At 42.0% G+C, this 23,767-nt stretch overlaps 1 protein-coding gene across 10 annotated transcripts in view; it reads left to right on the top strand.

Moving 5' to 3' along the window:
- Nucleotides 1–18,917, top strand: part of TMEM268 (transmembrane protein 268) — a 22,984-nt gene extending 4,067 nt beyond the window's left edge. For 3 of the 10 annotated variants that reach the window (XM_069073830.1, XM_069073831.1, XM_069073832.1), the window contains exons 2-9: nucleotides 863–1,049; nucleotides 4,739–4,848; nucleotides 7,872–7,979; nucleotides 9,967–10,116; nucleotides 12,226–12,336; nucleotides 13,419–13,499; nucleotides 14,974–15,168; nucleotides 17,242–18,917. In XM_069073830.1, the coding sequence (XP_068929931.1) occupies nucleotides 938–1,049; nucleotides 4,739–4,848; nucleotides 7,872–7,979; nucleotides 9,967–10,116; nucleotides 12,226–12,336; nucleotides 13,419–13,499; nucleotides 14,974–15,168; nucleotides 17,242–17,421 (1,047 nt within the window). In that variant the 5' untranslated portion in view covers nucleotides 863–937 and the 3' untranslated portion in view covers nucleotides 17,422–18,917. The remainder of the gene's footprint in view (nucleotides 1–862; nucleotides 1,050–4,738; nucleotides 4,849–7,871; nucleotides 7,980–9,966; nucleotides 10,117–12,225; nucleotides 12,337–13,418; nucleotides 13,500–14,973; nucleotides 15,169–17,241) is intronic. The other 7 variants (XM_069073835.1, XM_069073836.1, XM_069073837.1 and 4 more) reach the window with 4 other exon arrangements.
- The last annotated feature ends 4,850 nt before the right edge of the window (nucleotides 18,918–23,767 follow it).

Here is a 23,767-nt window from a genome sequence, read left to right as displayed (position 1 = left end):
CTTCTTCTTCTTCTTCTTCTTCTTCTTCTTCTTCTTCTTCTTCTTCTTCTTCTTCTTCTTCTTCTTCTTCTTCTTCTTCTTCTTCTTCTCTCTCTCTCTCTCGCAACATGACCAATATGGAAATGTTTTGCATGACTTCACATGTATAATTGATGTCATGTTGCTTGCTTTCTCAGTGGGTAAGAAAGGGGACAGAATGAGGGAGAGAATTGGGAACTCAAAACTTAAAAAAAAAAATAATGTTAAAATTGATAAGGTAGGGGGTGGCCAGGTGGCACAGTGAGTAAGAGTGCCAGCCCCGGAGTAAGGAGGACCCGGGATCGGTTCCAGCCTCAGATACTTAACACCCACACACAAAAAAACTGGCCATGTAACCTTGGGCAAGTTACTTAACCCCAATTGCTTTAAAAAAATCAATAAGGTATATGTATATACATATGTGTGTATATACATGTGTATATATGTGTGCATATACACATACATACACACCTACATATATATACACAAGTGTGTTTGTGTATAGCTTTCTGAAGGGTGGCAGTCAGTTATCACTGAAGAGTAGTAATCAGCAATAACCCTGCAATGCCCTTGCAGAGTTTTGGGTTCTCTGCTCCCTAAATTCCCTTCAATTCCAGATTAAAATAGTATTTCCCTCAGAGTTATCAGAATGGTTAAACTCATTGGCAACAACCAAAAAAATATAGTGAATGATTCATTCCCAGATCATAGGTTAACTTAAGTTTTGAAGAGATAAACAGTGTCCTTGGTCTTGCCACATGCTGAAGTTTTTTTTTTGTTCTGTACTTTTGTCTCTGGCCTTGATCAAAGGTAGCATGAACTGAGTTGGCTATTCTCTGGGCAGGCAAAGAAGGGGAGGTGGCTTCTTGTGAAGATGGTGTAACGTTTGCAGAGGATTGTCCTGAGCTTTCTCTTCACTATGGCATATGACCTTCTCCAGGACCCAGCTGGGGCACCTGGACCCTCCCTCATTTCCTTCCCTGACTGGAGCCCTGCTGTTCAGGAGGATACTTCATGCTTGGAGAGAAGAGGTAAGACTCCATCTCTTCTGGGAGCATGCTGATGTTATCCAGAAACTGTCATTATTTCCTGACCATTCTTAAGGTCCCCAGGAACACACAGTAATCAGTAAAACTTCTCAGAGTTCAGTTTTTCCTTGATACATGTTATTATTGCTTACATATAGCAGCCCCTCAGCTGGGTAAATTGAGTCAGCAGAGAGATCCAAGCCAAATTCTGGATTATGGGCATAGCTCCCAAGTAAGTCTTTAGTTTCCTGGATTTGATAAATTGCTTCATGATATGAAGAGAGCAATCCTTGTAGCAAGTGACCTGTGATCAGTTTATAGGTTCTGGTTTGTCAAGAAGATCTTTCTGAGGTCACTTTTCTTCCTGGAAGGAGGCTAATATGGGATAGCCCAGGACTTTGACAGGCAGTGGAACTCAAAAAGTATTCCTAAATAGAAGACTTCTTGAACCTGCTTTAATGGGTAGCCAATTGAGAGCTGACTTTGACACTTGGCCAAAAAAGGCCTGCTTTAATGACTGATTAGCAGTATATATTTACATGAAAAGAGTTAATGTGTTGAAGGCTTTCATCTTGTATAGTAAGAAAACCCCCTCTCAAGAAGGTTCAGAAGTGGCTGGGAGCCCTGATCTGAGCTGCTTTTTAAAAAGATTCTTTCTTCAGACCCTGCTATGTCTCTTAGGGAAACAGCAGCGACTGCAAAGGACATTTGCTCGCCCTCCAAATAGGCAGGTGGAAGGCCTGTGTATGGATGGATTGCATCCAGGTTACTGAGTGAGCTGTATTGTCTTGCTTCTTTTTTTTTTTTTCCAAAATTTCTATCCAGGGATGCTGGTGGCTTTTAATTCTGGCTTGGGACCAATCTGTCCTAGGTTGAAGAACTTGATCCTCCTTTTACAAGTGAAGAAACGGAGGCTTAGTGAGGAGAACTGTCACCTAAGCTTACCCAGCTAGTTAACGAGAGAATAAAAGCACAGAAGTTAGAAAATGCAACTGATGAATCAACAGGAGTTCATTAATCATTTGCTATATACTGTATTAATTGCTGGGGATACAAATACGAAACCAAAACGGCCTCTGTTTTCAAGGAGCTAACATTCTGTTGGAAATCAACATCCATGTACTCATATAAATAAATACCAGGACTTTGTTTTTGGTTGGGAGTGTGAGAGATTAGCAGCTGGGGAATGATTGGGAAAGGCTTCATATAGGGGGCAGAAGCTAGGGATTCTGGAAGGGGAAAATGAGGAAGGAGTACATTCCATTCTGAGAAATGCAAAGGCATGGAGACAGGATGGAACACTGAGTATGGGAAAGAGCAAGTAGCCATTTTGGCTGGAACATAGAATGCATGAATGGGAGTAATGTGTCTAGGAAGATAGGCTGGAGCCAGATTGTAAAGGTCATTAAATACCAAACTAAAGAGTGTGCATTTTAGCCCATGGGCAAAAGGGAGCCATTGAAGTCTTTTGAGGAGGGGATTGACACCATCAGATTTGTGTTTTAGGGATATCAATCTGGTAGCAGAGTGGAGGATGGATTGTATGAGGGAGAGATTGGAATCATGGAGACCAAATAGGAAGTTATTTCAGTACCTCAGGGGAGAGGTTGTTCAAGCATTTCAGTTGGGTCTGACCCTTTGTGATCCCATTTGGGATTTTCTGGGTAAAGACACCAGAGTGGTTTGCCATTTCCTTCTCCTCACTCATTTTATGAGTGAGGAAACTGAGGCAAGCAGGGTTAAGTGACTTGCCCAGAGTCACCCAGCAAGTGTCTGAGGCCAGATTTTTTGACTTAGGAAGATGAGTCTTCCTGACTGTGGGCCTGGTACTCTATCCACTGTGCTACCTAGATGCCCCAGGGGAAAGGTGATGAGGGCCTAAACTAGGGTGGTGACCATGTAAGATGAGAGAAGGGGATGCATGTGAGAGACATGGTGGTCAAAGTCATAAGACTTGGCAACTGATGACATTTGGGGGTTGAGGGAGAGTTGAGTTTGGTTCCAAGATTGTGTACCTGGGTGCATGGCAGTGCCCTGCCCAGGGATGAAGAGTAACTCACTTTGACTGAGCATCTTTAGGGTATGTCTGGGAGCAATGAGAAAAAAGGCTGGAAGGATAGGTTGGATCCAGATTGTGGAGGGAACTTTATGTAGTAGATTCTGTTCAGGGATAAAGAATCTAGTTTCTGGGATTACAGGAACTCTTTGCTTCCTTCACCTCCCTTTTTCTCTTGGCGTCTTTTGGCCATTTCAGTCTCGATCAGGATTTCCACTGGAGAGGGTAGAGTGATGAGGTAAGACTTCATAAGATCATAGCATTGATCTTGAAAGGGACATCGTGGGTCATCTAGTCCAACATTCATTTTATATGTGAGAAAAGTAAGGCTTAGAAAGGTTAAGTGATTTGCATAAGGTTACCCAGGTCGAGTCAGGATTTGAACCCAGGTCCTTTGACTCTAGATTACTTTTTTCACTGTAGCATATTGCTTCCCATATAGCTCCTTTGTTGTAATTTCTGGTTAAAAGATTCACAATTGTGTAAAATGTGCTTCTGTGTTTATGTTTGCTAATTACAAGTAAGTCATTCAGGTCTGTCTTGTCCCCTACAATGGGCTATTTGAAACATGCTGACTTGTTGATCAGTCTTCATTTATAAATCACTGACTGTGTAAACCTTGTCAAAAGTCATTTCACTTTCAAGTGAACTCAAGACCTAATTTCCCCTTTATCCTTCCTCTTATCTGGACCTTCTGTATGTCCCTTCCCCTTCCCTGAAACCTCCCACCCCTCCTGACTCCTTCCTTTCTCCAGAACATGGGAAAGGAGTTAATAAAATGGAAATGAGAATATTCTATGTTCTTTATATTAAGGTTTCTTGTATCTCTTCCTCCAGCCCTTCCCCCATCTAGATTTCCTGAACCATTTTGCCAACAAATAATATACTCATATGTGTCCAGAAAGGTTTAAAATGAACCTTAGCAACACAACTCTGTTGAATATAATTTCATTTTTATTTTATGAGTTGCCACAGTAGATAATGATTGAACCTGGAGTCAGGAAGACATGCATTCAAATCCAGCTTCAGACACCAGTTATGTGACACCTCAGAGATGTCACTTAACCTCTGCAAGCCTCAGTTTCTTCAGTTGTAAAATGGGGATAATAACAGCATCTACCTCTCAGAATTGTTGAGAGGATCAAATACGATAAGATTTGTAAAGCACTTAGCGTAGTAGTGGTTGGCACCTATGTAGTAAACGCTTAACAAATGCTTGTTTTTTCCCCCCTCCCCTTTAGGGTCTTGTAGCACCAAACTGAGTTTAATATAAACATGTAGATTTAGATGGTTGGGCTCAATCTGTCATGTGGAAAGAGTACTAGATTTGAAGTCAGATGACTTGCTTCCAATAATGACTCTGAAATTTATTTTCTGTGATGTTGGATGAGTCATTTAACATCCCTGGGCCTTGGTTTCTTCACCTGTAAAATTAAGGAGTTGGATGAAAGAGTCTCTGAGGTCCCTGCCAACTCTGAGTCTTATGATCCTTAGACCTATTTGAAGAATTCATCATTTTCTCTGGATATCAACTGTTGTTTGGTTTCCACAAATACACCATGAATCACAGATGGGCAAATCATGCATAATGGGCCATGATCACTGACTCAGGTTTGCCTTTCTCTTCTGATCTCAGGACTTACCAATGGCCAGCTCCTCATGGTCCTAAGTACTGACCATACCTGTGAAGCGGCCTCCTTTAACATAGAAGTCTCCCAGGAGAAATTGAAGAGTTGGGGGATCCAGGTGAGTCAGACCCTTCAGTTAGACTTGGATAGACCCAGAACTATAAATGATGAGATGTTGGGGGTCATCTGAGAGCCTTTCATTTTAAAAATGAGGAAACTGAGGTGCTGGAGAGAGATCACTTGCTTATAAGATTGTGACTGCTTTAGTAGGCTCTTAATAAATATTTGTTGAATGAATGATCAAATAGTATGAAAATGACAGGTAAATAATGGTTGCATTTCTACCCTCAGCTAGGACTAGGATGGATGATCTTTTTAGAGAATAGAACTCTCCCACTTGGCTTGGTTATTGTTATATTCCATACCCTACTTCTAGACCCCACATTTGACATTCTAAATTGCATTTAATTTAATTCAGTTCAATTCAGTGAGCATTTCTTAAGTACCTACTGTATACAATGTACAGTGGATACAAAAAGGAAAAAGGGTCCCTTCCCTCCAGGAGTATACATTGTACTGAGAGGATACCACAGGGAAATAGATAAGTAAAGAAAAATATTATTTCATGGGGATGAGAGCACCAGCAACAAGAGAGATCAGGAATGGCTTCCCAGACAAGGTGGTTCCTGAGCTGAAGTATGACAAAGATTCTGAGAGTTGGAATGAAGAGAGAGAGGGATGGGAGGTAGGGGGTAGGACATGAGCAAAGGCTCTGAGGTGGGAAATGGAAGTCTGATTTTGGGGATCTGCAGGAGATTGGTTTGGCTGAAACCTAGAATGAAGGGGAGTAATTTGAAGTAAGGGTTAGAAGATAAACTGGGTCCCTATTGTAAAGGGCCTTAAATGCCAGGCTAAGTGGCAGCTCAGTGGCACAGTGGATAGAGAGCTAGGCCTGGAGTCAGAAAACCTGAATTCAAATCTGAACTCATATACTTACTAGTTGTGTGACCTTGGGCAAGTCACTCACCCTCTTGTTTGCCTTAGTTTCCTCATCTGTAAAATGGGGATAGTAATAACACCTACCTCCAATAATTGTAATGTGCTTAGCACAGTGCCCAGTACATAGTAAGCTTTAAATAAATGTCAGCTATTATAATTATATCCACTGAGGGGTTTTAGGAGGAAGCCTGATGTGGACAGTCTTTTACTTTAGGAAAGTCAGTTACCTGGAGGATGAGTTGGAAAGGGGAGAGAAGGGAAACAAGGAGCATAATTAGGAAGGTCCAGGTAAGCAGTCTGGAGGGCCTGCACTAGTGTGATTGCCATTGATTATAGAGAAGAGGGTGGGCAGAAGGGAGGGAGGTGAGGAAGGAACAAGCATTTAACTGAGTGCCTAATATATGCCAGGCACGGTGCCAAATGCTTTACAAATGTTATCTCATTTGAGCCTTAGCAGCCCTGGGAAGCAGTTGCTGTTATTATCCCCATTTTGCAGTTGAGGAAACTGAGGCAAACAGAGGTTGTGACTTGCCCAGGGTGACACAGTTAGTAAGTGTCTGAGGCTAGATTTGAACTCAGGTCTTTCTAAATTATGGTAGAGTAGTTGTGAGTGATAGTGAAAGCAAGAGAATGACCATCTTGGTTCACAGTTTTAGTTGGAATAAAGGTTCAGTCCACGGGGCACTGAGGAGATTGATGAATCTGGAGGCCAAATTGTTCAAAGGGACATCAGCCTGTACAGTGAAGTTCCACATAGGAAGGCAGGGGTTTTAGGGTAGAGAGGAAGACTGTAATGTAAGCTAATCATGCTCAATTTGGGAAAAGAAGACTGCAACAAAGAATTAGAGAGGATGATGAAGACTTTGGAATCAACTTCAGAGGAAATGTCCAAAGTGGCAAGGAGGAAAGAAATATGCCAACTCTTCCTCTGGCCCCGTGTGTTGGGTTATCATAACCTTCATCACAAATATAAAGTTGGAAGGAGCCTTAGAGGTTATGGAGTCCTTTCCCCTCAGTTTTCTTTTACAAATGAGTAAACTGAGTCTGGGAGAGGGATAATAAGTATCTGAGGTGGGATTCGAACCCAGATTTTCTTGTTTCCAAGTCCATCGTGCTTGCCCCACTTGAAGATGGAGGAGAAAAAATGCATCCAAGTACTGACGAGGGAGGCTAGGGATTCTCTGTGTCTGGGTACAGCCAGAGTCCTATGAGGGCCAGGAATAACAAGGAGTGCCAGATGAAGTAGATTTTGTTAGTGACAGAACTGGGGTTCCAGAGAGCACATTCATTGCTAGGAGCTTTGCCTCCTCTCAAGATGGCAGGAGATGATGCACAGTCAGAAGGCAGCACTGTCCTGGCTTGTATATGGGGCTGCTGCTCAGGCCTGTGGTACAAGGCCTCATTCCTGAAGGAGGTCCCGTTGTATGAGACTATTCCTGGGTAAGTAGAGGAGGCTTCGCATGGTTATGGTGGGCTAGGGCCTGGTTTTTTTTTTTTTACTATGCCTCGCTAAAGCAGGGCAGAGAAGGTCTGCCATTTATATATGGCAGTAGGCACAGATTTCCAAGTCCAGTCTCTGGAACCTTGGTGGCAAAGAATCTTAGTACAATTCCAAGCACATAGTAGGTGCTTGATAAATGATTTATTGACTGATGGACTAAGGAAGGGATGCAGCATTAGCGTGGAGCCAAGGACAGAGTAGATTCAACCTTCCCATGGTGACAGAGTGAGGAGAGGGCTGGGGGTTGTTTCCTCACTCTCCCAAGACCAGTGATCTAGAAGGGAGAAACAGGTGCTGGCGCTGAATGAGGACACCTAGAACTTTTAATAGCCTAGAACTACGTTTGATGATAATTGTGAAAAGTGATTAACAGTGCTTGGCATAATAGGCTCCATGTAAATTCTTATTCTTTCCTGCCCCTTTTTAAATCAAATCCATCAGTGATATAGTTCCATTGACATCTTAAAGAAGTCCTAGTGACCTGACCCACCAGTGTTCTTTTGAGCATCCGCTGTTCCCTATGGTTCTAGGTAGTCAGGTGAATGAAAGCACCGTTCTCTGCTTTTCCCAGACAGGGAGGTGAGGGGGCTGTCTCCCAGGCTGAAGTCAAACATGATGGTTTCTTTTGGGTTCCTGAACAGGTGCCAGCAGAAAAGTACAAGAGTTTAATTGAGAACGCCATCTTAGATCCCCAAGTGAGAAGATTTGTGTTCTATAATTCCAGGCCTTTCCAGCTGGCCATTGCTGTGGTAAGGATTTTTCCAGTCTTATTCCCTGACTACCCTAGACTTGTTTCTTTTGTGTGACGAGACCATCACCACATGCTAAATGGAGGCATATTTGAAGCAGGCATCATGGAATTCAGTAGGACTTCCACAAAGTCTGTTAAGTGGGTGCTGGAGGCTGAGTGGGTAAGATCCTTTGGGAGATGCCTACTCTTTCCTATTGTGGGGATGCTTGCCCTCAGCTGAGGGGTTTCTGGCATAGGGGGAATACAGCCTTTGGATCTTGAGGCAGGCAAACTTTGAGATAAGATGCCCTGGGAGCTGGAGTGGGAAGGGTGGTTGAAAGAAGGTAGGGAAGCCACCCATGTGATTCTGATTCCCAACCCAATGTTCTTTCTGTGTTCTCTACATGCTGTTTTTATTATAGACTCTGCATTTATATAGCTTTTCCAATCTTCCACATACATATTTATCTTGTATAGCTTGGAGGCAGTAACAAATTTCTCTACCTTCTGTGCCCTGCAGTATAAAACAGGATATCCTTTTAGTTATCCTTAAGGGATCTTTTATTCCATTAAACTAATTATCCCCTCCCTCCCCCCCAGCTTTAAGATTTTGTAGACATGGATCCTTGGTGTTCTAGACCCTGACATACAGTTTAGCTTTATGCTAAATAGTTTTATGCCTGTCATGGCAAATAGGTGACCCTGGATTTTGAATGCTATGTTAATGGAGTCCAAACTCAGGCCATTCCTTTCTAGATGGGAAAGTGCTAGTTATGGGCTCTAAGATGAATCATAGCAGCATAGATTTAGACCTGGAAGTGATTTAAGAGGTCATTGTGACCAGTCATCATTTTAGGATTAGGAAACCGAGGAGCAGGGAAGTTAAAGGATTCCCCTAAGGCATATAGAAGCATAATTTGAACCACCCAAGTCTTCCTGACTCTGCCATACTGTCAGTTGAGGAGAGCCTAGCACACTAATTTTCAGACTAATTACCAGATTGGCCTATGAGGGATGTATTCTTGGCCCAAGGAACTTTCCAAGATTGACTGTTAAGCTACAGAAGGGTTGTGGTCTGCCTTGTTGGAAGTGGCACCAGTGTTGATGAGATTTCAGGCCAATAGGTTCTTAGATTTAGTGGCACTAGAGACCTGCTCTTACCTCCTCATTTTACATAATGGTCTTTGCCCAAAATCACAGAGATAGTGAGTGGCAGAGGTGAGGTGAGATTTGAACCCAGGTCCGCTAACTTCAAATCCATTGCTTTTTTCACTGTAATATACTTATGGTACCAAAGTAGTCCTTTGTGTGCTTACCAGGAGATTTGCCTTTTGGTGTGTGAGACACGGAGCTGAGATCATTGGGGACCGGGCTACCCCTTCTGCTCACATGCTTATAGACTCCCTCCCCTCTCTTATTTTTCATTAGATGTAAATTTCATTTTATGATTAATCTTTATACTTTTTATACTTACTTGGAGAGTAGGACAGTGCTATAAAAAACAGCAACTACTTTTCTTCTCAGGGTTAATTTTTTTCTGGACAAAGGGCAGTGATACTGTGGATAGAGGATGAGGATAAAGCACTTAGACCAAAGGGCCCCCACCTCTGACACTTACTAGCTTCAGTTTCCATATCTGTTCAATGAGAATAATGATACCCAGGTTATCTATCTTCTAGGGTTATTGTCCAGCTCAAATAAGATTAGATATGCAAAACACTTTGCAAACTTTATAAAAGTGGTTTTTCTATTTTTTTTTTTGTTTGCTAAGTTGATATTATTCTTTGCTCTGAATTGAGGCATACTGCAAGAGAGCCAGCAGACCTGCATAGGTGTGTACATTTTTAAGTATGAGTTCCACCCAGCTCATGGCATGAGTGTGCTGGGGCAAGCCCTTGGAGAGCCATTGCTATGAAGACCCGTGATGATGATAACGATGATGATAATTTTTCTGCTTTATTTATTTTCTGGTTATTTGAGTACATGATGTCTTTGTGTTCCTCCAGGTTTTCTACATAGCAATGTGGGCTAATCTGTATTCCACCAGCCAGATGTTTTCTTTGGGAAGACCCTGGGCCGCTGTGGTTCTTGTGACCCTAGGCACTGTATTAGCTACTGTTGTTCTCATTCTCATCTTTGACAGGCACCGAAGGAAGGTAAGGGGGACACTGCTGTAAAGTGAACACTCTTTATAGCCCCCCCTCCCGGAAGGGCCTGGAAAACACAGCTCCAGGTCTTTTTTAAGATACATGCTCATTCTCCTTTGCTGTCTCTTGGTACTGTCCACAGAGCAGAGTAGGTAGGTATTTTATAAGTATTGAGTTGGATTTCCAAACTCTCTCCCAGGCTGAATTTGTCTCTTTTAAAATTATTTATTTGTTTATATATTGTCAGTATCTTTTATTTTTTTTAAAGCAATCGGGGTTAAGTAACTTGCTCAAGGTTACACGGCCAGTTATTATTTCTGGGTGTGGTGCTGAGTATCCGAGCCCGGATTTGATCCAGGTCATCCCGACACTGGAGCCGCTACTCTTACTCACTGAGCCACCTGGCCGCCCCTAAGCAATTGGGGTTAAGTAACTTGCTCAAGGTTACATGGCCAGGTGTTTCTGGGTGGGTGCTAAGTGTCTGAGCCCGGGATTCGATCTCCAGGTCTTCTCAACACTGGAGCCGATGCTCTTACTTGCTGTGCTACCTGGCCACCCCGTCAGTATCTTTTAAACCTATTCTTTGAGGGGAACATTTTGTCAGTGGTGAATATTTGTTTAGCCATCAAAAATATTAATTAAATATCTAATAAGCTGGGAGAGATGCCAATTTTAGATAAGTCCTGGTCCCTGCCCTCAAGAAGTTTATAGCCTACTAGGCAATATGAGATCATACATTTAGACCTTCAGAAATCATCTAGCTCAATTCTCTCATTTATAGATGAAGAAGCTATTGGCAGGTTGGTGATCAGCGGATAGAGTGCTGGGCCTGGAATCAGGAAGACTAGTCACTTAACTCTTGCCTACATGAAACTGGAGAAGGACATAGCAAACCACTCCAGTATCTTCACAAAGAAAACTCCATGGACAATTTTAATCTATAGGACAAAGAAAATAGAGATAGGACATGAGAAATCAGACATGACTGATTCATAAAAGAGGAATATGAGCCAAGGTTTCGGGTCAAGTCAGTCGACCTCTCAGTGTCTAGACAACTCGTTATATATTGCAGGGTAGGTACTGACTCACATTAGTAATAAGCTTGCTTATCTGAGAATTTCTTATTTACATAGGGCCATTCCCTCTCTTCTATCCTACTACACATATAGAGTCCAGAGTTCTTGGTACTGTAAGGGAATCCAGAGAATAAGGTACAGCATCTCAGAGTGGGAAGGGACATCAGAGGACATTATCTGCTGTACCACCTACCTGCCTATATAGTCTCCCATTCCCTTTGACATGACTCATTGTCCCAAGATTTCAGGTAACATTACAGGAATCTTAAAGGGAGAAAAGATCACACACAAAATAATTTAAATGTAAAGTCTATATTAAGAATCCATGTTGATTAACCAAGTCCTATTGTTTCTGTCTGGATAACTCTCTTCACTTCTGGAGCTAAACCACAGGACCTCTTCTTCCATATATCTTAACCCTTTCTCAACCTGGAAGGGAGGGTTCTAGATCTTATCACTTCTGGTGGATGGGGCAGTAATGGGTGAATCAGACCAGGCTTACCCATTGTTAAAAGGTTTGATATGATCCTTTATTTCTCTAAGAAAAGCCCAATTTTGTTCTTGACCTATCACCTACTTTTCCTAGGGGCTTTCCCAGAAGTCTGGTAAGGGCTTTGGAGAGAAATATTATTTCTTAATATTCCAAGGGAATCTGAAAAAGGGAATTTTGAATATGCTTCTTTGAATATGGGCAGTAGGGAAGAACAGAGGAATCATGTGAATAGATCGATGTATAAGAATGATTATTGTGAGCACAACATGGGAGGGATAGATTGGGAGGGACGGCACAGTCTGAAAATGGGCAGGACAGGGCAAAGGTAGGAAAGAAGATGGTAGGGAGGCATTCCTTTACCTATTGTTCTCAGTGTGTTGTGTTAGCTTGTTGTGGGGTTCTTTTATTTGGAGGCTGCCATTTGACCCACCATGACTCTGTGAATCTGTGTAATAACAGTTTGTGTTAAGATGGGGTTACTTGTGTGGTTTGAGAGCTGCCCATGGGACAAGAGCGTCCTGCTATATCACTTGGATGTTGGGTTCACAGGCAAACACGAATACAGATCTCCGTCTGGCAGCTGCCAATGAAACTCTGATGCCATACGACATGCTCCTGGGAGTGACTGGTGAAGTGGAGGGCTGCCAGACTGTACTGCAGGTATCACTTCTCTGAATGATTCACCCCAGCAGATCAGGTCTCTGTCAAGAAAATGAGAAAGGGCTTCTCATCCAGAGGTTGAGCACTCTGTACAGTGGGGCTGCTTCTTTTCTTGGAAGTGGATCTAAAGATAAGGTTTAGAGACAATAAAAGATCCTTGGATTTGAAACCATAGGCTTTGGATTTGATTGCTGGTCCTGATGTTCAATACTTTTGTTACGTTGGATGAATCACTTATTAGCCAAGGGCCTTGGTTTCTTCATCTGTAAAATGGAGTGGTTCAATTCAGTTCATAGGATCAAGGATCTATAACTAAAAGGCACTTCATGGGTCATCAAGTCTATCCTCATCATTTTACAGATGTGGAAACCAAGGTTAAGAGAGAGTCACTGAATTCAGCCCATGGTTACATGGCTGATAAGTATCAGCTGTAGGATCTGAACCCAGGACTTTCTAACTCCAAATCTAGCCCTCCATTCACTGTGCCAAGATCCCTTCCATTGTACTGCTTGTTAATACATTATGGTAAGGACAGATAAATTGTCTCAAGGCAAGTTTTTTCTTTTAATATAAGAAGGATCCAAATTTGAGACTCTTTCAAAGGACCAAGTTATGTCCATTGATGCAGTGTATTTTTTTTTTATCTATAAGACAAAGAAAATAGAGATAGGATAAACATTCTTATTTCAAAGTATAATTATAATAAAATTTTTTTTTGCATCAATTGATGTTCCTGGTCCTTCTTTAATTAGTAGGATGCCTACTAACTTAATGGTAGGAGATGAAAACCTTTTGCCAACAGGATTGGACATTTTTCAGTTTTATGAAAAGCAAGTTTTCTACTTGCCAGAAAAATTAGAGTTAATTATAGAGCAATACACAGAGAGGGAACAGAATGGTGTGTTCCTGCCACAGAGAGTACAGTGAAACAGAAAGTCTTCATGTAGAAGGTCTGTTTTCAATATTGAAATGAAGACAATGCAAGGGGAGAACAGCAGGAAAGAGAACATGGTGAGTGGGGTGTGGAGACCAGCTGTCAAGTTGATGCTTTCCTTTCTTTTCTTCTCTTCTATCCTCTCCAGCTTTGGTTTGTTTACTTCCACTTAGAGAATTGTCTTCACTCATTATCGGACCATATTCGAGAACTGAAGGCCAATGAAGAGGTAACCAACCCACAGAATGGTCTGAATGACAGACCACTCTGGGTTGGGGAGGTGGGGGAGAGCATCTGTGACTGTCAAGGCAGTACCTATTGTGTATTAGGAAGGTTGCAAGAATCACCTGGGTTCAAATCCCATTTCTGCCATTAAAAGTTACCTGTGTGGCTTTGGGCAAATCCCTTCAGTTTTCTCAGCTATAAAATGAAGGGGTTGGATTAGATGACATGAAAGGTCCCTTGCAATTCTAAATCTCTGATCTGAGGATCTTAATGGAGAATTGCAGATTTAGGGCTGGAAGGGATCTTTGAGGTTATCAAGGCAAGTTCTTAATTTTTCAGAGGTGTTCATTTCACATTGAAGGGACAGGGAATTTCCTGAGAATCTACTCATTGGGTACACAGGCCCGTACCTTAATATCACATCAGAGGGACCAGCCTAGTGATGTGTTTGCCTCATGTAAGACCAGTACAGAAGAATGGACAGGGAGTCAGGACACCTGGCTTTTATTTCCAGCTCTGTCCCAACTTGATGTGTGACCTTAGCTGAGTCCTTTAATTACCTTAGGGCTCATTTTCCTTGTATTCAAAATGAAGGGACGGAATTATATGGTCTCCAAGGCCCCTTCCAGGTTAGGAATTCTATATTCCCAACTTTTATTTCCTTTGTTGACATATCTTTTCAATATGTTGTTCAGATGTTTCAGTAGTATCTGACACTCTTCATGACCCCATTTGGGATTTTCTTGATAAAGATACTGGAAGGGTTTGAAATTTCCTTCTTTAGCTCATTTTTTACAGATGAGGAAACTAGAGGCAAGCAGGGGTTAAGTGATTTATCTAGGGTCACACAGCTAGGAAGTGTCTGAAGCCAGATTTGAACTCAGGAAATCAGTCTTCTTGACTCCAGGCCTGATACTTGATCCACTGCACTTACCTAGCTTTCTTAGAGAGGGTACTTACCTAATTAAATTCAAAAGGAACTAGCTTGAAGTCATTTGTGCTAATTGTGCATGCTTTCTGGCAGCTAGAATAGATAATATTTTACATTTCTCTAATGCTTTTAGCTTTTCAAAGTGTCTTTACATCTGTTTTTTCCACTTCTTTTTTGATCATAGCCATCTTGTCAGGAAGACAGGGCAGGTTGTCTCAACCCCATGTTGTGGGAGGAGTTCAGTGCCTTGTCTAAGAGCCCATAATGGGTTCCACCCAGGGCATCTGGGTCTTGTGATTCCCAGCTCCTTGCAGCCTGCCCCCTGGACCATGGTGCTCCTGACTCAGATAGCCGGTCAGTACATGCCCAAACCTTCTGCTTCCAGGCTTTCTGGAGGTGGCATAGACAAGGACAGACAGGGTTTGGGCCAGCTTCTCTTGTGCTTTCTGAGCTCACTCAGATATGGCACAAAGAATCATTGGGCACTTCTCAAAAGACCCTGTAATTCAAGAGCTTGCCCGGGCACACTCTCTGGCTTCCTCTTCAGTCTGTACTGAGACACCGCCTGAACCAGTTCCAAGTGGTCGTGGAGATGGTGGTGAGCCCTGCCCAGGAAGAGGGAGAAGAGAATGAGAGGCTGTCTGAGGAATCCCCTCTGCTGCCCGGTGGTGGGACGGAGCCAAGGAAAGGAGCGGTCACACACATGGTTCTTCGGCACCTCATTCCGGAGGCTGCACCAGAGGTAATTATCATTCCTTAGAGAGGCCACTTGGCTCAGACCCCACCTCAGGGGTAGTTGGGCATTTTGTTTACCTCAGATAGGACAAGAGGTCACTTGAATTCTTGATGGCCTAAGAATGTGGTGCAGTTTTATTTTACTTCCTGGGAGAGGTAAAGGGTAGAATATCTGTTAAAAAAAATAAACCCACGTATCACAATGCCTGGCACATAGTAGGCACTATGTAAATGCTCAGAAAAAATCCATTGAAGAAGATTTGTAGTCATAGATTTAGCCACAAAGGTACCTTAAGGATCATTAAGTTCAACCCCCTCATTTTACAGATGAGTTAACTGAGGTCCAGGTGGATTTAGTGACTCACTCAGGGCCACACTCAACTCGTGTCTATGGTAGGATTTGAACTCTGGTCTTCTTGAGTCTTAAGTTCGAATTTAAGAAGCATAGAATGCTTCTTAATTTCAGTTCAAGGTAAGGAAAAACTGCTGACCAATTATACTGTCCCCAAAAGGAGTGAACCTGTCTTAGGAGGGCCATGGTGGGCTCCTCACTACAGAGAGTTAAGCAAAGATTAGTTGACCAGTTGTCAGGTATACTGTAGAAGGGATTCCTGGTTTTGTTTTGTTTTGTTTTTTAGTTTTTTTTTTGCATTGCCTTCATCTTTCAAATATATCCTCCCTCCCCTCTACTACCCAGAAAACTGTCCCATCACTAAGGATTGTTTTTTTTTCTTTTTGGAGGGGGGAAGGCAGGGCAATTGGGGTTAAGTGACTTGCTCCAGGTCACACGGCTAGTAAGTATGTCAAGTGTTTGAAGTCAGATTTGAACTCAAGTCCTTCTGACTCCAGGGCTGGTACTCTATTCACTGCGCCACCTAGCCGCCCCACTAAGAATTTTTAAACATAAAAATTGTTCAGTAAAACTAACCATCACATCACACATGTGTTGTCCTGTACCCATTGTCCCCCACTCGAGCAAAAGAGGGAGGGCATTCTAGCTTTCATCTTTTCTTAGGAGGAGGGGAATTCCTTTTTGTATGTGTATCCAAAATATCCAGCCTTGCAGGTTCCTTCCCACTGTGAAATTCTAAGATTCTATGTGTGATCCACCAGTGAGAAGAACAAGATTCTTCTGCTAGTATTCTAAGGTTACCTTCATTCTGCAAGGTAACATTATTGACCCACCATAGATAAGATGTGTATTTTGGATTTTTGCAGTAGTGGTTCACCTCTCCAAGATCTAGGTTGGACACCACCTCCGAGATGCTTTCTTAGATATCTCATAATCAGAAATAATACCCTTTTTCTCTCTGCTCTCGCAGCACTTGGTGCCCCTCTTTTTAAAACATACCATTTTTGGTTTCATGTTTTACTTATGTGCTTGGTTAGATTGTGGAAACATGTATATAATTGTATCCCTCCCACTCCCCCTATCCCCGCACTGCACGAATAGGCACTCAATCCATCAGTGGTTTTTTGAAGGAGAGTGGTTCATTTGAGTTAATGAATCATAGAATATTTGAGATTTTTGAACCTTCTTGTATTAAAATCCCCAATCACCTGGTGTCAGAGGCCATTCGTGAATCAATCTCTTCTTTTCTTCTTTGGGGCTTGTTAAAGTTCATAAAAACAACGTGCTCTATTAAGGAAATGGAACATTCCCCTGAAATCCTTTCAATACTGCATATATACTTGGCTCTAGACCCCATATTCATGAAAAGTTGAAAGTTTAATTTTCATAAATTGAACCTCATTCTAAGTGTCTGGGGTACCGTTTGTAAAGAACCCTAAATCATCATGCACACTCCCCCTTATCCTCCCCCCTGCCCTGCCCAGTTTCCCTTCTTTCTGACCTAGATTTTCATGGGGCTGGTTTTCTTAAAAGGAAGACCAAAGTGTGCTAATTTGCTTGGCATGCCCTCTATCTGTAGCCTGTTGGCACAGGCCAGCCTCACTTTTCCAAATTATGCCTTGTTTGGGGAGTTGGAAGGCATGTTGTTCCACTGCTCCTGCCTCCCTCCTCTGGATGTCTGCTGCAGCGTCTGTTAAAACAGCACTTGTGCTTTCTGATTCTTTCCAGGTCATGGCCCGGCAGATGTTGATAGTCTTTGGTGGATTATATATCAGGCTCTTGGTGACCAATCAGCTCCCTAGGACTACTGAATCTAGGCATGCAGAGTCACTGCAGGGCCCCTGCCCTTGCCAATTCATTGAGACTCACATCCTAGGAGCTGGGTGCTGTTCCCCCTTGTCTAGGTGATTGCTGCAGAGGTCAGAGAGCTGGTCTGGAATAAGGACCTGAGGTGTAGGATCTGCTGCCAAGGGAATTCCAGTTGCAAGCAGCAGACTGGAGGGGCCTTCAACACCCCTGGACTGTGTGGCACAGCACCGTTGGGAAGGAGAAGTCGTCAGCCCAGAGAGCATCCCCTGCACATCCTCAGAGTCTGCTGAAACAATTCTTCCAACTGTGAAATTGAACACTGTGCTCCAAGCTTGCAAATGTTTATGTCAGTGGTTGTGAATGGGCCCGACTTCAAGATTCATTCTTTGCTTTGTTTATTCCTAGGCACCAAAGTGAAGGGCTTTCCTCTGAATTACACAGGCCCTCTCTGGGTATCCTGGAGGTGGCCTGTGTGCCGACATTGCCTGTAGGATAGTGCCGAAGCATGGTACAGTAGGAGGCATTCTGGATCTGGGATCAGAGGACTTGGGTTTTCCCACCCACTTGTCACTTCATTTTCTACTCTGTAAAATGAGAGGATCGAGTTGGATGATCTCTGAAGTCCTTTCCAACTCTGATCCTTGTGAGCACTTCATCCTTGTAGTGAAGGCCCTCTGTAAGAGGGCCATAGTCTGTTTTTATAGCCTTATCTCCCACAGCTACTCCCTTACACAAACATAGTGCTTATCAGCCAAACTAGTCCTCAACACATGTCTTGCATTTTTCTAAGCGGGTACCTTTGTTCATGCCTTTCTTCCCATTTGGAATGCTTCCCTCCTCTTCCCCCACCCCCTTTTTACTTTGTACTTTTGACACCTATCAAAATCCTATTCCTGTTTCAAGGTGAAGGGGGGACTTTTGCATTTGGCCCAGATGAGCTTGGGCTTAATTTGAGTGAGTTCTGGAGACTTCCTTTGGAGTGAGAAGATGGTGGAGGTTAGGTTTACCAATTTTGGGGAATGGTTCTATAGGAACAAGTCTGGCCCAGGACAATGTGAGTTGGACTGATACCAGCTGCTCAGCTTTGTTCTAAACCCAGCTCTGCTGATTTAGGCTCTTGTAGATTCAGTTTTCCCTTCGGTTCAGTGGGCATATAATGGTCCGTCTTGCCTGCAATTGTGGGGAATCAAAGAGGCAACGGATGGGCAAGTGCTATGAACATTGTAAAGCACCATTGGAGTCTTACCTGTGGGATTCCTCTTGTCATTTTTTGTTTTCTGTAGTCAGGACCAGGGAGGAAATGTTTCCAGGGCAACAGTGGAGGGGGCATATTCCCTGTCAGTCAGTAGGCTACAATGAGAACTTGTTTGGCTAACCTCATCCTGGGGTTTTGTGTTAAAAAAACACAGAATTATCAATAAAGGTAGTAACAGCTGCATTACTGATGAGTACAGAGTGCAGAGAAAAGGTCAGACCCAGGTGTCACTCACAGAGATTTATATTTCAAGTCTCCTTTGGGGGACAAAAGACATGTTAAATGGCCAAAAGATCATTTTTCAAATTGAACTTCTCTATTAAAGTCTCCTGTGAAACCATATGACTTTTTATTTCTTAATGTTTCTATTTCTTAAGTTTTCTTCCCTCCACACATTCTAGTGGATTTATCTTGTGGCAAGGAGGATGTAGGTTAGACATAAGTAAGGACTTTCCAACAGCAAAGGTTGAGAAACATTGGGAAACTGTGAAACCATCAAGACAATAGATGCTGAAAACTAGGCACAGGTTCACCTTGGGGATGGTTGAGGTATGATCTTGCCCCTGTTCAATTCAACAAGCGTTTATCAATTATCTGCTATGTGCCAGGTACTGTGCTGGTCCAAGTGAGTGATACAATAGGACCTCCCCGGCCTTTGAAGAGCTTACATTTTAATGGGGACAAATAGCACATGCACAGATGGATAAACACGAAGAATTTCCAGGGAAGGAGGAGAAGTGCTCATTACTGATGAGTAGGAGAATCAAGAAATACCTCTAGGAGGTAGCCTGCATCCACTCTGAAGGAAGCTGAGGGTGCTGCAAGGCAGAGATGAGGGTGGAGCAGATTCAGGGCATGGCAGACAACCTGCACAAAGCCTAGAAGTGGAAGACGGATGGTTGTATATGAGGAGCAGCAGGTATGCTGGTTTAAAGTTTTGAAGAAAGGGTGAAAAGATGTAATAAGGGACAAGAATCTCTTAAGCTCCTTTCTAGTGATATTCTATAAAATTAATTGAGTTTACTCTCAGTCTTCATCTCATATGTGATTAGACCTGACCACCTGGATTTGGAGTGAGAAGACATGAATTTATCACTTAACCTTTCTGGGACTTTAGAAAATAAAGGGCTTAGGAGCAGCTAGGGTGGTGCACTGGATAGAACACTGGCCCTCAAGTCAGGAGGACCTGAGTTCAAATCCAACCTCAGATACTCTGCTAGCTGTGTGACCCTGGACAAGTCACTTAACACGGTTTGGGCCCTCAACCCTCCAAAATAGAGGAGTTATTGTAATAGATTGATTTGGGCCTGGGTTCAGATCCCATCTCTAATGCTTCCTACCTGAATGATCTTTGGCAAGCCATCTGAAATGTGGGTATTAGACTTAATTCAGTTCTAAATCTGTGATATATGATCTCTAAGGTTCTTTCCACCTTTCAGGTCTATTCTCAGGAACCCTTGGCACACAAAGCCATTACTGAAAATTATGAGTACTGCCCTAAGGTCTGGCAAATATTGTCTTTTTCTTCCTATCTGGAAGTCAAGATGATCTGATAAGATCATGGGGCCTATTTTCCCAAAGAACCCTGTCTGCCTGTCCTCCCAAAAAGTTTGATTTAGTGATGCTCACCATTTAGCAAGGCCAAAATTCCTTTTTTTTTCTTTGAATGAATTCTTCAATCAGAAAAGCATTTAATAAACAACAGCTATTTAGAATGTGCCAGTAACTGCTGGACACTGGATTGTCCTTACCCTTAAGGAGTTTACTTTTTCCTAGTGGTGGGGAAGACAGCATGGTCACAGATAAATAAATTCAGGGCATACACAAAATAAATACACAGTGCTGATGATAAGGTACTAACAACAGAATATCAGAAAAGGATTCCCCCTAGAGTGGTATTTAAAGGGAGTTTACCAGGGACTAAAATAAGAGTTGCAAGTAAGGAAGGAGTACATTCTAAGGGGAGATAAGCCCAATCAAGAAGCAAGCATGGTTTTGGAGCATTAACCAGCATACAGGTGAAGTGACTTGCTAGGACAAGCCAGTATGGATCAGAGGTAGGATCTGAATCTTGTTCCTCCTGACCGAGGCTAGCTTTCCAGCTGCTATACCAGTGTTGCTTCACATATTTACCGAATACCACCATAAACTCCAAATGGAAATACAATCTATATATATTATTTAAAAAAAAGATTCCAATAAAATGCATAGGATCATACTTGGGGTCAAAAATGACTTGGTGATCATTTAACCCAGTTCATGAAACACACATAACCTATTAGAGAGTTCACTATCTCCCTTCCCAACCACCTCCCCCAGGCTTTCATTTAACTTCATTCATTTAAAGTTCACTGATTAGGACTTTTCAGGCATTCAAGTGGAGATTTTTAACAAAGGTTTCCCTTTGACTATGTAGTTACTATTAAGCAAATTGTAACTAAGGTGAATTTTAGTGTGTATGAAGTGGATTTTAGTTATTCTTTCATAGAGTTTAGTTTTCCAGGATCCATGACCATAACAATCTATTTACCAGGATCGTGTCTTATAAACATCTCCACCATGCTTGTGCAGCATTATATAATGATAAATAATATAAGCATTTGTGTTTAAATTATAAATATCCCCTGTGATCGTGAAATGAGATACAATGGTGAGATAATGTAAACTTGTGAGGCTATTGCTGTAAGATGCCTTTTTTGTCTGTTGCCCTATAAAGCAAGTGGGCTATGGTCAGTGAGTGGGTAACACTTAGGGTTGAATGCACAAACTAGAATGCTGTGTATGCCTTGATTGGTCCTTGTCAAGGCTTGGGGAGCACCTATCTTTGCCTCAACCAGTGAGGCTTGAGGGGATTTAGGGGAGTGTACAAGCTGTGCCAGTCTCGATTGACCCCATTGAGATGTAAGGGTAGTATCCCCCCTTCTTGCTGGCCCCTGCAAGAAGGGTGATTAAGGAATGCTGTAGGAGTTGGTGCTCTCATTATCAGCAACCCTGTTGTGAGAAGACTATATTAGAATAAAGTAAGATTATTAACCCCTTCAAAGCTGTCTTCTTGTCTGACCAGATCAAGAGTGACCCTGTGTTAGTAACTGCCCTGTGTGCTAGTGTTATCTGTCTTACACAAATAAACATTTCAAAATTGGATTGGAATTGGTAATATTTGCCAGTTTCAAAGCACCAAACTTCCTGAGCATTTGAGCAACTCTCTAATATACCCAACTAATGTGTTATGCTAATTATAAAACATTTGCTTGGTCCTTAAGTAGATGCTGTAAGGACTTTTACTCAGGCAGGATTCTGATGGCCTAGTTGGAATTACTGAAAAGAGTTTGGAGTAATAAAAGGATCAGTAACAAGGCTGAATTATTTTCCTTCTTTTTTCTTAAGAGCTGCCTTGCCCCATGGTTTGAGTTAGTAACATTTGGCTATAGAAGTGAGAGTACACAGATATGTTTATATCATGTAACAGCTTTAATTGGTGACTGTTCCTCAGAGATATGATGTCCCAGATGTAGGTTTTCTGACGTTTTTTGTTTTTTTGGTATTTTTTTGGGTGTGTGTACCACAGGGAAGGATCAGACCATTTCTTCTCCCCTAAAGAAGTTTCTGAATTGGTCTTCATTAATCCTGCTTTACAACACAATACTTTTTTTTTTCCCTTAGCAGATATATTTTCTAAATCACCATCAGCTGAGATCTTAGGTAGTTGCAGATGATGGTGCTAACTAGAACAATCAGGGGCTCCTCCTGTAGCATTTTTGGGAATTCTTATACCCGGAGTAAACACCCATACTTTTCTGGTAATAATCTTCCAAAGGCATTTGCTTGTTAACCTCTGAAAGAACAAAGAAACACATGCCATGATTAGTGGAAAGGCCAAGGAAAAGTGCTGGACAAATCAAGGAACCTAAGTCCAGAGCTAGCTTTGACTCTTACCTAGAGCAAATCACTTCCCCTTACTAGGTCTCAGTTTTTCACCTTTAAAATGAAGGAGTTGGACTCGATGATCAGTCACAGTTCTCAGAGCCTACGTTCTAAAACACAGTCTCGTCTAGCCTCAATAGTCTGTGTTGTATGTGATGGAATGCTATTGTGCTATAAGAAATGTTGAGCAGGATGGTTTCAGAAAAACCTGAGAACACTTACATAAACTGATGCAAAGTAAAGTGAGCAGAACCAGGAGAACACTGTACACAATAACAGCAGCAACAGTAAACACAGTAACTATAATGATGATCAACCAAAAGATTTAGCCGCTCTGATCAAGACAACGATCCAGGGCAATTTCACAGGATCCATAATGAAAAACGCTTTCCATCTCCAGAGAGAGAACTGATGAACTCAGAATGCAGATTGAATTATAGGTTTTTTTCACTTTTTTTGGACCTTTTTCTTTTTTGGCAACATGGCAATATGGAAATATATTTTGCATGAGACATTACATGTATAATTGCTATCATATTGCTTACTTTCTCAATGGATAGGGGAGGAATGGGAGGGAAAGAGATAATTCAGAACTCAACTTTTAAAAGCATGAATATTAAAAAAACCCAAATAATTATTAAAAAAATTCTACATTCTAAATTCCTTTCTAGGTCAGATTTTTTGTTTTGTTTTAAGGTCCCTTCCAGTTCTAACATTCTGTCTGTATGCTGAAGTCACTTTCTGTTTTGTTTTTAATAACAAATTCCTCTATTGATCAACTATGAGAATTGGCAGTAGGAAAGAAACGCAAAGTTCAAAGATGTGATCATTTTCCTCATGTAGCTCACTGTCTTGGAAATTTCAAAGATTTATATTTTCTGTTGCTTGAGTAAGTTGGGCAGCTATTGGGGTTGGAAATCTTTTGTTAAAGGAAGAGTTTTCTTGTGCTGTTATTTACAGGGATCTGACCTGGAGATTCCAACGATTAAACATTAGCATTTGACAACTTTTAAGTGTATGCTGCATGTAGTCAAGGTAGTGCAGTATTAGTATTCACTAATCTGCCTTAAAGCTACCTCTTCCTCACTCCCTCCTCTAACCAGAAGAATATAAACATTTTTATCATCCCTTTTCCCACCATGGACTTAAGGTCAGGGTTACCTATTGCTTGGTATTATTTCCTTTCTGCCTGGACAAGAAGACTATAAGAAGCCCTTGTTTGAGCTATATTACTTTGCCTCAGTATTATATTCTCCTTTCTTGATT

The sequence above is a fragment of the Petaurus breviceps genome, unplaced genomic scaffold (genome assembly GCF_028583685.1).
Source record: "Petaurus breviceps papuanus isolate PSGF00001 unplaced genomic scaffold, PetGlider_PUasm1.0 90879, whole genome shotgun sequence".
Taxonomy (NCBI): Eukaryota; Metazoa; Chordata; class Mammalia; order Diprotodontia; family Petauridae; genus Petaurus; species Petaurus breviceps.
This window is presented reverse-complemented; position numbering and strand designations above follow the sequence as displayed.